This window comes from Callionymus lyra, chromosome 5, assembly GCF_982586985.1.
Source record: "Callionymus lyra chromosome 5, fCalLyr1.hap1.1, whole genome shotgun sequence".
Lineage (NCBI taxonomy): Eukaryota > Metazoa > Chordata > Actinopteri > Syngnathiformes > Callionymidae > Callionymus > Callionymus lyra.
In genome coordinates this window covers 5422095-5433082 of record NC_141822.1, presented here as the reverse complement: position 1 = coordinate 5433082, position 10988 = coordinate 5422095, and the positions used below count along the sequence as shown (strand labels likewise).

The window sequence follows — 10988 nt, the reverse complement described above, 5'->3', positions numbered from 1 at the left end:
TTACTTTGCAGTTTGTTTACAAAAATACTTTGCAGTTTGATAACAAAAATACTTTGCAGTTTGTTTACAAAATTACTTTGCAGTTTGATTACAAAAGTACTTTGCAGTTTGATTACAAAAGTACTTTGCAGTTTGATTACAAAATTACTTTGCAGTTTGATTACAAAATTACTTTGCAGTTTGATTACAAAACTACTTTGCAGTTTGATTACAAAAGTACTTTGCAGTTTGAATACAAAAGTACTTTGCAGTTTGTTTACAAAATTACTTTGCAGTTTGTTTACAAAAATACTTTACAGTTTGAATACAAAACTACTTTGCAGTTTGATTACAAAAGTACTTTGCAGTTTGAATACAAAAGTACTTTGCAGTTTGATTACAAAATTACTTTGCAGTTTGATTACAAAAGTACTTTGCAGTTTGATTACAAAATTACTTTGCAGTTTGATTACAAAAGTACTTTACAGTTTGATTACAAAAATACTTTACAGTTTGAATACAAAAGTACTTTGCAGTTTGATTACAAAAGTACTTTACAGTTTGAATACAAAAGTACTTTGCAGTTTGATTACAAAAGTACTTTGCAGTTTGATTACAAAACTACTTTGCAGTTTGTTTACAAAATTACTTTGCAGTTTGTTTACAAAAGTACTTTGCAGTTTGAATACAAAAGTACTTTGCAGTTTGTTTACAAAATTACTTTGCAGTTTGTTTACAAAAATACTTTGCAGTTTGATAACAAAAATACTTTGCAGTTTGTTTACAAAATTACTTTGCAGTTTGATTACAAAAGTACTTTGCAGTTTGATTACAAAAGTACTTTGCAGTTTGATTACAAAATTACTTTGCAGTTTGATTACAAAAATACTTTGCAGTTTGATTACAAAATTACTTTGCAGTTTGATTACAAAACTACTTTGCAGTTTGATTACAAAAATACTTTGCAGTTTGATTACAAAAATACTTTGCAGTTTGATTACAAAAGTACTTTGCAGTATGATTACAAAACTACTTTGCAGTTTGATTACAAAAATACTTTGCAGTTTGATTACAAAAGTACTTTGCAGTATGATTACAAAACGACTTTGCAGTTTGATTACAAAAATACTTTGCAGTTTGATTACAAAAGTACTTTGCAGTATGATTACAAAAATACTTTGCAGTTTGATTACAAAAGTACTTTGCAGTTTGACTACAAAAATACTTTGCAGTTTGATTACAAAAGTACTTTGCAGTTTGATTACAAAAGTACTTTGCAGTTTGATTACAAAAGTACTTTGCAGTTTGATTACAAAACTACTTTGCAGTTTGCTTACAAACTACTTTGCTTGTTTAATTGAAAAATTACTTTGCAGTTTGATTACAAAAGTACTTTGCAGTTTGATTACAAAAGTACTATGCAGTATGATTACAAAACTACTTTGCAGTTTGATTACAAAAGTACTTTGCAGTTTGACTACAAAAATACTTTGCAGTTTGATTACAAAAATACTTTGCAGTTTGATTACAAAAATACTTGGCAGTTTGATTACAAAAGTACTTTGCAGTTTGATTACAAAAGTACTTTGCAGTTTGATTACAAAAATACTTTGCAGTTTGATTACAAAAATACTTGGCAGTTTGATTACAAAAGTACTTTGCAGTTTGATTACAAAAGTACTTTGCAGTTTGATTACAAAAGTACTTTGCAGTTTGATTACAAAAATACTTTGCGGTTTGATTAAAAAACTTTTTTTTCAGATCAAAGCGTGAGAATCTCTACTTTACTTTCAGTTCCTGATCAATGAACTCTTGAACCTCCTCCACATTATATCATCTTTTCTTTCGACCAGATACTTCCTCTTGTTGACTCTCTATCTCGGTCTCACACTCATGAGTACATTTGTGAGTCAAACTAAAATCAGTCGAGGTCACGAACAACATTTATATTTATTTACAAAACTGTCTCGTTGGTTCGATCTCTTAATAATCTCCACGTTTGCTTTACTTCGACTCTGAGTGAAGTATCTTCAAAGATGTCAACAGGAATATTTATTTACTTCCATGATAATAATCGAGTGAATCGTCTGACGGTCCTTTAAAATGTCTTATCATTTGCTGGTGAAAGTTCCAGTTCTAAAAACTTAAAGTGACTGTTTGCGTTTATGTTCTGTCAGTGTTGTTTGGGGGCAAACTTTTGCCAGTTGAAACAGACTGAGTTACCTTCTATAAGTATACTTTTGAAGTAACATTGTGTATACGTGAGACTGTACAAGTACCATTGTGGCTAGCATCTTTTTATGAATATATAAAACACAATCTTTTTAAAAGTCATTTGTGTTTAGGAGTGTGACGTGGAAATCGAACCAAAATAAAGAACCGAAATCTGTGTTTTTATTGGACCTGGTTATTAATGTTAGTGTCTGTGCTACCATCACCGTACAGTATCTGTACAGAGTATCAGTACAACAATGGTACTCTGTGAGCGCTTGATAGTAAAAGTTTTTTAGCCCTTGTGTTGTCTCTGAGTCAAGGTGACCCGAAGGCCTGAAAACAAATATGTTTGTGGTATCCCTTGTGTTGTCTCTGAGTCAAGGTGACCCGAAGGCCTGAAAACAAATATGTTTGTGGTATCCCTTGTGTTGTCTCTGAGTCAAGGTGACCCGAAGGCCTGAAAACAAATGTGTTTGTGGTATCCCTTGTGTTGTCTCTGAGTCAAGGTGACCCGAAGGCCTGAAAACAAATATGTTTGTGGTATCCCTTGTGTTTTCTCTGGGTCAAGGTGACCCGAAGGCCTGAAAACAAATATGTTTGTGGTATCCCTTGTGTTGTCTCTGAGTCAAGGTGACCCGAAGGCCTGAAAACAAATATGTTTGTGGTATCCCTTGGGTTTTCTCTGGGTCAAGGTGACCCGAAGGCCTGAAAACAAATATGTTTGTGGTATCCCTTGTGTTGTCTCTGAGTCAAGGTGACCCGAAGGCCTGAAAACAAATGTGTTTGTGGTATCCCTTGTGTTTTCTCTGGGTCAAGGTGACCCGAAGGCCTGAAAACAAATATGTTTGTGGTATCCCTTGGGTTTTCTCTGGGTCAAGGTGACCCGAAGGCCTGAAAACAAATATGTTTGTGGAATCCCTTGTGTTTTCTCTGGGTCAAGGTGACCCGAAGGCCTGAAAACAAATATGTTTGTGGTATCCCTTGTGTTGTCTCTGAGTCAAGGTGACCCGAAGGCCTGAAAACAAATATGTTTGTGGTATCCCTTGTGTTGTCTCTGAGTCAAGGTGACCCGAAGGCCTGAAAACAAATGTGTTTGTGGTATCCCTTGTGTTGTCTCTGGGTCAAGGTGACCCGAAAGCCTGAAAACAATCCAAGAGTATTGTTTTGATTGTCTAAGCGCTTTGTGACCCTGGTCTCGAAAAGCGCTATATAAATAAATATTACTTACTTACTTACTTACTATTCAAGACCATTTCACTTCTCGTCTCACTCAGAACATGGAACCAGTTATTTCTCACGTCCAAAATGTAGTTTTTAAACCTATAAACATGGTGAAAGATACTCACAGGTTTCTGAGGTTGACGTAGTGTTTCAAACTGTTCTCGTTGATCTCAAACAGTCCGTTCTGGTGGGAGATGAATCTGTGAAGAGGAACTACGGTCAACAAAATACATGTTTTTCACGAGACATTCAATTCACGTCTTAAACTGCTGGAACCTTTTAAATCACAGGTTTGATTTGAGCTGTTTTTAAAATGGTGTCGAGTCATGATGGAAACATGAGGATCAGGATTACTTCAGTCGTAAACAAAGGTTATCCGTTCATCAGATCTTTATAAACAATATATACAAAACTTCTTTTTACCGACTTTTTAACATGAATCATAACTCAAAGCATTTTCACTTTCGATCCAATAATTCTCCAGATATTGACAAACTACATCAGTTTTATATTTTAAAGTCGTTTTCATCTACAAGAACTTTTAGTTTTCTTGTTCATTCAATGTTTTTCTCTCCAGATTCTGCCACATTAAGCTCAAAGCCAGGCAAAGATATTTCAAATGCTGAAAAAAGTGATTTAAAAACTTATGATTAAAGCATTAAGGACCAAATGTGATAAGATTAAAATATAATAAACAAGAAAAAAACGTATTTATCTTGAATATATTGATTAAAAATAGGAATAAATGAAAAATGTATTTAAAAAGCACAGAGAGAGTGCATACCTCAGCCAAGGAGCTAATTTCACTTCAATCTCTAAACATCCTCTATCAGTTAAGTTTTGTGTGTTAACAAAACAATTGGATTGAAACTGAATGAGTTTATTTTACAATAAACTCTAAACCAGGAAACATCAAGAAACATCAAAGAACAAATTAAATACATTTTGTCTTTTAATGATTCAACAGAATGTTTTGCTTTCCTTTTATTCCTCTTTTTCTATGTTGTGCTGGTTCTAAACTTTTCTGCAATAGTTTGGACTGAACATTATATACCTGAAAATAACCTAAATATACCATAAAACATTGATTATACCAAAGAAATAACTTAAATATACCAAAAAATAACTTAAATATACGAAAGAACAACTTAGTTATACCAACAAAAAAAACAAACGTAATCATACCAGAAAATAACTTAAATATACCAAAAAAACAACTTAGTTATACCAAAAAAAATACTTAATTATCCAAAGAAATTACTTAATTATACAAAAAAAATGAATTCTACCAAAAAATTACTTAATTATTCCAAAAACAATTACATAAATATACAAAAAAAAAGAAAAAAATTGAGGACAAAAATATGTTGACAGGGGAGATGAACCAATCGTTTGTTTAATAGTAGTAAGTTAGTTAATAGTAGTTAGTTTAATTTTTTTTAAAAAAGACAAAACGGACAAAAGAAAAAAATCAAGATTTTTGTCAGTAATGATTACGATGTCGTGACATTATCATTACTATATATATATTTTCAAATGATTTTGACGGACAAATACTCAACAATGGACAAAAAAATAACAGCAAAAATCTGGTTTTGGTTTTGATCAAGTAATAAATCACATCCTATTGAATAATATAACATAGAATCATAATATAAAGCTGTTGAAAACATTTACACCTGCTCCGTCTAAATGTTTTACTCTTAACTCTTAACTCTTAACTCTTAACTCTCGCATGAGAAGCAATAAGTATCTCATACTTTTCCCAGAATCCAAAGCGTTTTTGTCGAGATCATCAAGATTTTCTCAAGAAATACAAGAAGTTTACGGTGAATAAGAAACATTATTACATAATAATGAAGGTTTGTGTTTGTTTTAAATGATCTAAACTGAGATATTTAACTAATATAAGACCTGAAGTAGAACTATTGGATCAAATCGTAGAGTAGAAAATCTACTCATTTTTATTCCATTTAAAAACTTCCATGGAGTCTGGAGTACAAAGAGAGAAGAAGAATATAAATATTTGAATATATATACAAAACTGTCATTTAAAACATTTGTTTTCTTTCCTGAATATTAACTTTGATTCATTTAAGGCGCAATAAAATTGTTGTGTTTACAAAACTGACGATAAAAGTTTCTGATTCTGAGAAATATTCACAAAAAGGACAATAAAAAACAAATAACTTAAACTTCAAGTATGTCACAATAATACATGTCAAATAAATGTGTTATTATCATGTTTTTTTGTTTTTTTAGGTTTAATTAAGTTATATTTTTGGTATAACTAAGTTATTTTCGGTTTAATTTGTTGTTGTTTTTTATAATTTAGTTATTTTTTGGTATATTTAAGTAATTGTTTTTGGTATTATTAAGTATTTCTTTGGATAATTAAGTTATTTTTGGCATAACTAAGCTGTTTTTTGGTATATATATATATATATTTAACTTATGTTTTGGTATAATACTTTTTTTGGGGTATAAGTAGGTTATTTTCCTTTATAACTAAGTAGTTTTTTTTGGTAGTTTTTTTTCTATTATTAAGTGATTTCTTTTGGTAATTTAGTTATTTTCTGGTATCATGAAATTCTTTTGGTATAATTAGGTTATGTTTTGGTATAACTACGTTATTTTTTTGGTAGTTTTTTGTTATTATTAAGTAATTTCTTTGCGTAATTTAGTTATTTTCTGGTATCATCAAATTCTTTTGGTATAATTAGGTTATGTTTTGGTATAACTACGTTATTTTTTTGGTATAACTACGTTATTTTTTTGGTATAATTCAGTTATTTTTTGGTATAACTAAGTTATTTTCCTTCATAACTAAGTCATTTTTTGATATAATTCAGTTTTTCTGTATTATTATAAGAAATGTATTTGGATAATTTAGTTATTTTCTGGTATCATCTAATTCTTTTGGTACAGTTAGGTTATGTTTTGGTATAACTACGTTATTTTATTGGTATAACTAGCTATTTTCTGGGATAATTCAGTTATTTTCTGTTATAACGAAGTTATAATTGGCAACAATTCAGTTATTTTTTAACAGAAATGCACGTGTTTAGTTCCTGCTCCATCTCGTGACCCACAGCAGCTGAAGCTCTACTCCGAGTCTCTGACGAAACTCACAACTCAAACAACAACAAGAGGTTCTTAACGGACGAGGATGGATGTTTGAAGGACCAGAAGACGAAGGTCAGGCGGTGACACTTCTGAACATCTCACTGGTCCAGAGGAGAAGTCTGGTCCATGCTGTTGCATACTTGTGCAGGGGTTGTAGCAGGTACACACACACACACACACACACACACGCACGCACGCACGGGCCTACACACACACACTGACGCAGATAACATAACTGTGGGCAGCAGATCCCAGCAGACATGTCATCTCGTGTGTGATCTGTCAACAACATTTCTTCTTCTCCTCCTCGAATCATGAAGAAAAAAAAATCGTCGAGACTCAAACACACCTTCGCACTGTTACGTAAACGCAACACACACACACACACACACACACTTACATCTCGGTGATGTTCTCCATGTCGTCCAGCGAGAGCGCGGGGAAATCCTCGATCCCGGGCTCGGACGAATCGATGCAAACAATTCTTGAAACGCTGCAGGTGCAGGTCGCGGGGCACGAGGCTCCGTCGCTGCATCTCAGCAGCACCATCAGCACCATCATCAGAACCATCAGCACCGACGAGCCCAGACGAGCCATGAAGCCACATCCCGCCCGCCAGTCCATCGCAGGTGTCCCAGCGAGCTCGCGCCTCCTCCGCCGAGGAAAACACAGCAAAATAAATAAAAAATAAAAAAAATCACCAGCCTCTGCCTCGAAAGTTGATCCTCCTCCTCCTTCTCCGGAGAGAAAAAATAAAAAAAGAAAGCCACACACACACACGCACACACACGCGCGCAGGAATGCGAGGTTTAAATCACGATGACCGGCCTCCGCATCACTGCTGCTGCTGCATCTCGACGCTCGACTGGTCCTGATGCTGATCCGCGCCGCGGGGAGCCGAACGTGACGCGGTCCAGATGTTCCGCGGGAAGGATCAATAGGCAGGGCCGTCCACCTTCTGCTGTGTGTGTGTGTGTGTGTGTGCGGGAGGGGGGGAGCGACACGGTGAGCGTGGATGCTGCGGCGTGCACGCGCATGTGTGTGTGGAGGATACCTGCATCCGTCTATCGATTATCGCCGAGGACGAGCGCCCCCCCTCCCCCCCCTCCCTCTCTCACTTCAGATACACTTGTTTTGTGTGTCAGACGTGATGGTTGTGTTGTTTTTTTTTTTCTATCACGAAACTCTTGGTCATCATAGTGACCCTGGAGTGTGACGTGCACGCGGTTGACGCACAGAAGTAAGCGCATCCAACATACGATTCAATATAATAATATAATTAAATAAAATGTTGTTTTTCTCATTGAATTTGACTCTTGGTTCCTCTTTTTTGTCATCTTAGGTTCTTAAAAATTAAGAGATTGTTCAACATTCACTGGTTCAACATGAAGTTGATGATATTGTTGAAATGAAACAGATTTTAAAGTAAAATAACTCAAGATTATTCTCCGTAAAACTGCACAAATCCATAGACAAAAGGCAGAATATAAATAAATGTGTCTAAGATATTGAGAAAAATCATCTGAAAAGACCCCAAAAGAGTAAGGCTTCTGGTGACCCCTGGTTTTAGTAGGTCATCATAGTAACCCTAGAGTGTGACGTGCACGCGGTTGACGCACAAAACTAAGCGCATCCAACATACGATTCAATATAATGTACGATCAATGACTTGTTATTAAAACAAAAAAAAAGTTGTTTTTCTCATTGAATTTGACTCTTGGTTCCTCTTTTTTATCATCTTAGGTTCTTAAAAAAGAAGAGATTGTTCAACATTCACTGGTTAAACATGAAGTTGATGATATAGTTGAAATGAAACAGATTTTTAAAGTGAAATAACTCAAGATTATTCTCAGTAAAACTGCAGAAATCCATAAATAACTTGCAGAATATAAATAAATGTGTCTAAGATGTTGAGAAAAATCACCTGAAAAGACCCCCCAAGACTGGTGACCCCTGGTTTTTAGTAGGTTATCGAAGTAACCCTAGAGTGTGATGTGCACGCGGTTGACGCACAAAACTAAGCACATCCAACATACGATTCAATATAATGTACGATCAATGACTTGCTATTAAAACAAAAAAAATGTTGTTTTTCTCATTGAATTTGACTCTTGGTTCATCTTTTTTATCATCTTAGGTTCTTAAACATGAAGAGATTGTTCAACATTCACTGGTTAAACATGAAGTTGATGATATAGTTGAGATAAAACCGATTTTAAAGTGAAATAATTCAAGATTATTCTCAGTAAAACTGCAGAAATCCATAAATAACTTGCAGAATATAAATAAATGTGTCTAATATATTGAGAAAAATCATCAGAAAATAAACCCCCAAGACCGGTGACCCCTGGTTTTAGTAGGTCATCGTAGTAACCCTAGAGTGTGATGTATTCGTTGAGTTTGACCCAGTTTTCTCTTTTATTCAGTTCCAGGGTCTTAAACTTGATTTATCTTCTCAAGTTTTTAAAAAATAAATACACAGGAAGTGACTATAATCTCATCGATGATATAACATTGTTTGTATAGTTGAGATGGATCAGATTTATTTATTTAAGTTAAAAAAACAGGTTATATTAGGGAAGAATTGACTCACACTCGCAGGTAAACTACAGACAAAAAATAAAACATCAAACAAACAAAAATAAATTTGTCAAATACGTTCATGAAAAACAAGAGTTGACCTCTGGTGACCCCAGAATTGCTCGATATACGTGATCAATAAAGTTTTACAAAAAAATATTTGGTAGTAAAAGCATGTTGACTTTAGTAAAAACTAACTTTCTTTTTCTTGAATGTTTTTTTTTGTTATTCAAGTGGTTTGTGGTGAAACTGTCATCTAAAAGTCTCCAACACGTAGAAACCCTGGAAAGGAGGTGAATCTGCTTCCTTTTTTTAGTGTTTTTCATATTTAAAAAAATATATATTTTTAGCACGACTACCGTAAATACTGTTATCTTTTATTAAAAAAACCTTGTGAGCCTTTTTTAACAATATAATCATCAAGTCTTTTAACTTTAAAAGGTAGGTTTATAGAAAATACAATTAAAAAATGTTGGTCGTCATTAATTTATATTTAAAGAATACATAGAAAAATTTAAATTATTTTGTATTAAAATTAAAAATGAATAATTACTATTTAAAAAAGCCAGATTATGTTAAATGTATTTAATCTTTTCTGTTCTTATTTCTGTTTATTATCTCTCAAAAGTTTCTCTTGTAACCAGATACTAGTAAACTACTAAACTACTACAAATATTCACATATCTATTGACTTGTAATTGTGACCAAAATGTTCATCTTACCCAAAAAACTCGAGCACACTGTATAAGAATTTAAATATATGTTTAATTTCCAGAGCTCTTGTAGCAAACTCTTAACTCACATGACATTTCTTTAATTGTTTTATTCATGAATTATTAATTGTATTTTCTTTCAAACAAGCGAGAAAATCAATGGTTTTGTCGCAGCCGAGAGGTTTTCTAAGATATACTGTCTCGTGACATGATTTCAGACGTTTTGCCGCAAGTTTTATTGGCGCGAAGACAATTGTGGCGTTTGACAAAAAGGAAGGTCGAGCACTTTCCTGTCGAGTCTCGGCCACAAATGGATCCGACGCACCTCGAGTGTCCGCAAGACATGATCCACGGCCCGAGTCAAGTCAACGGTATATTTTGTGACGTGACTGGCAGAGAATATGAAACACAAATTAATTTAACATCTTAAAGTCTTCATCGATTAATGACAGCTTTATTAAGACATCAAATTACATTTAAATCCAATTTCTCACCATGTTTTTTTTAATTGTTGCTTTATTTCTTTGTTCCATTTTTAAGCAATTTAAGGTTTTAATGTTAATAAATATTATAATAATGTGATTATATTTTTAAATGCTGAAGTAATTGTAACTGAAATATTAACTATTACCAAAATGAACTTATTATTTACATACAGAGTTTGATATTCTATGAAATAAATGTAAATAAATAGAGTTTAACATTTTTTAATGTGTTATATTAGTGCAGCACGCTCCTAAAACATCACATGATCGCCTGCGCATCACATGATTGGTTTAAACTCTGATCGAGTATCTCGGTGCTCTATTAGTATTGTCTGATGGCATCGAAAGAGGCTTTACAAATAATACTCATTTATTACACCCACATTTATACATTGAATTTAAAAGATTAGAAATTAAAAAAAATATATATTGAATTTGACATTTATTTTTGAATTATTGGAATAAGAATATCAATACGAGCTTTAAAAAACATATATATATTATTAAATAAAAACATTCAACATATGAATTATCGGCTTTTTAAAAAAATAAATACATTATATAATGGAAACATTTCCAAAAAAACTATTTAAATGTTAAATTCAAGCATTTAATATTCTAATGAGACTGATTTAGTTATTATACTGTAGATATACTTCAATAATTCTTA

At 33.0% G+C, this 10988-nt stretch overlaps 1 protein-coding gene across 1 annotated transcript in view; it reads right to left on the bottom strand.

The window, feature by feature from the left end:
* ntrk2b (neurotrophic tyrosine kinase, receptor, type 2b) overlaps window positions 1-7388 on the bottom strand; it is a 30865-nt gene extending 23477 nt beyond the window's left edge. Inside the window, exons 1-2 of the mRNA XM_087792246.1 lie at window positions 6941-7388; window positions 3540-3614 (exon numbers count right to left, since the gene is read on the bottom strand). Coding sequence (XP_087648372.1) covers window positions 3540-3614; window positions 6941-7164 — 299 coding nt within the window. The 5' untranslated portion in view covers window positions 7165-7388. The remainder of the gene's footprint in view (window positions 1-3539; window positions 3615-6940) is intronic.
* Window positions 7389-10988: the final 3600 nt, after the last annotated feature.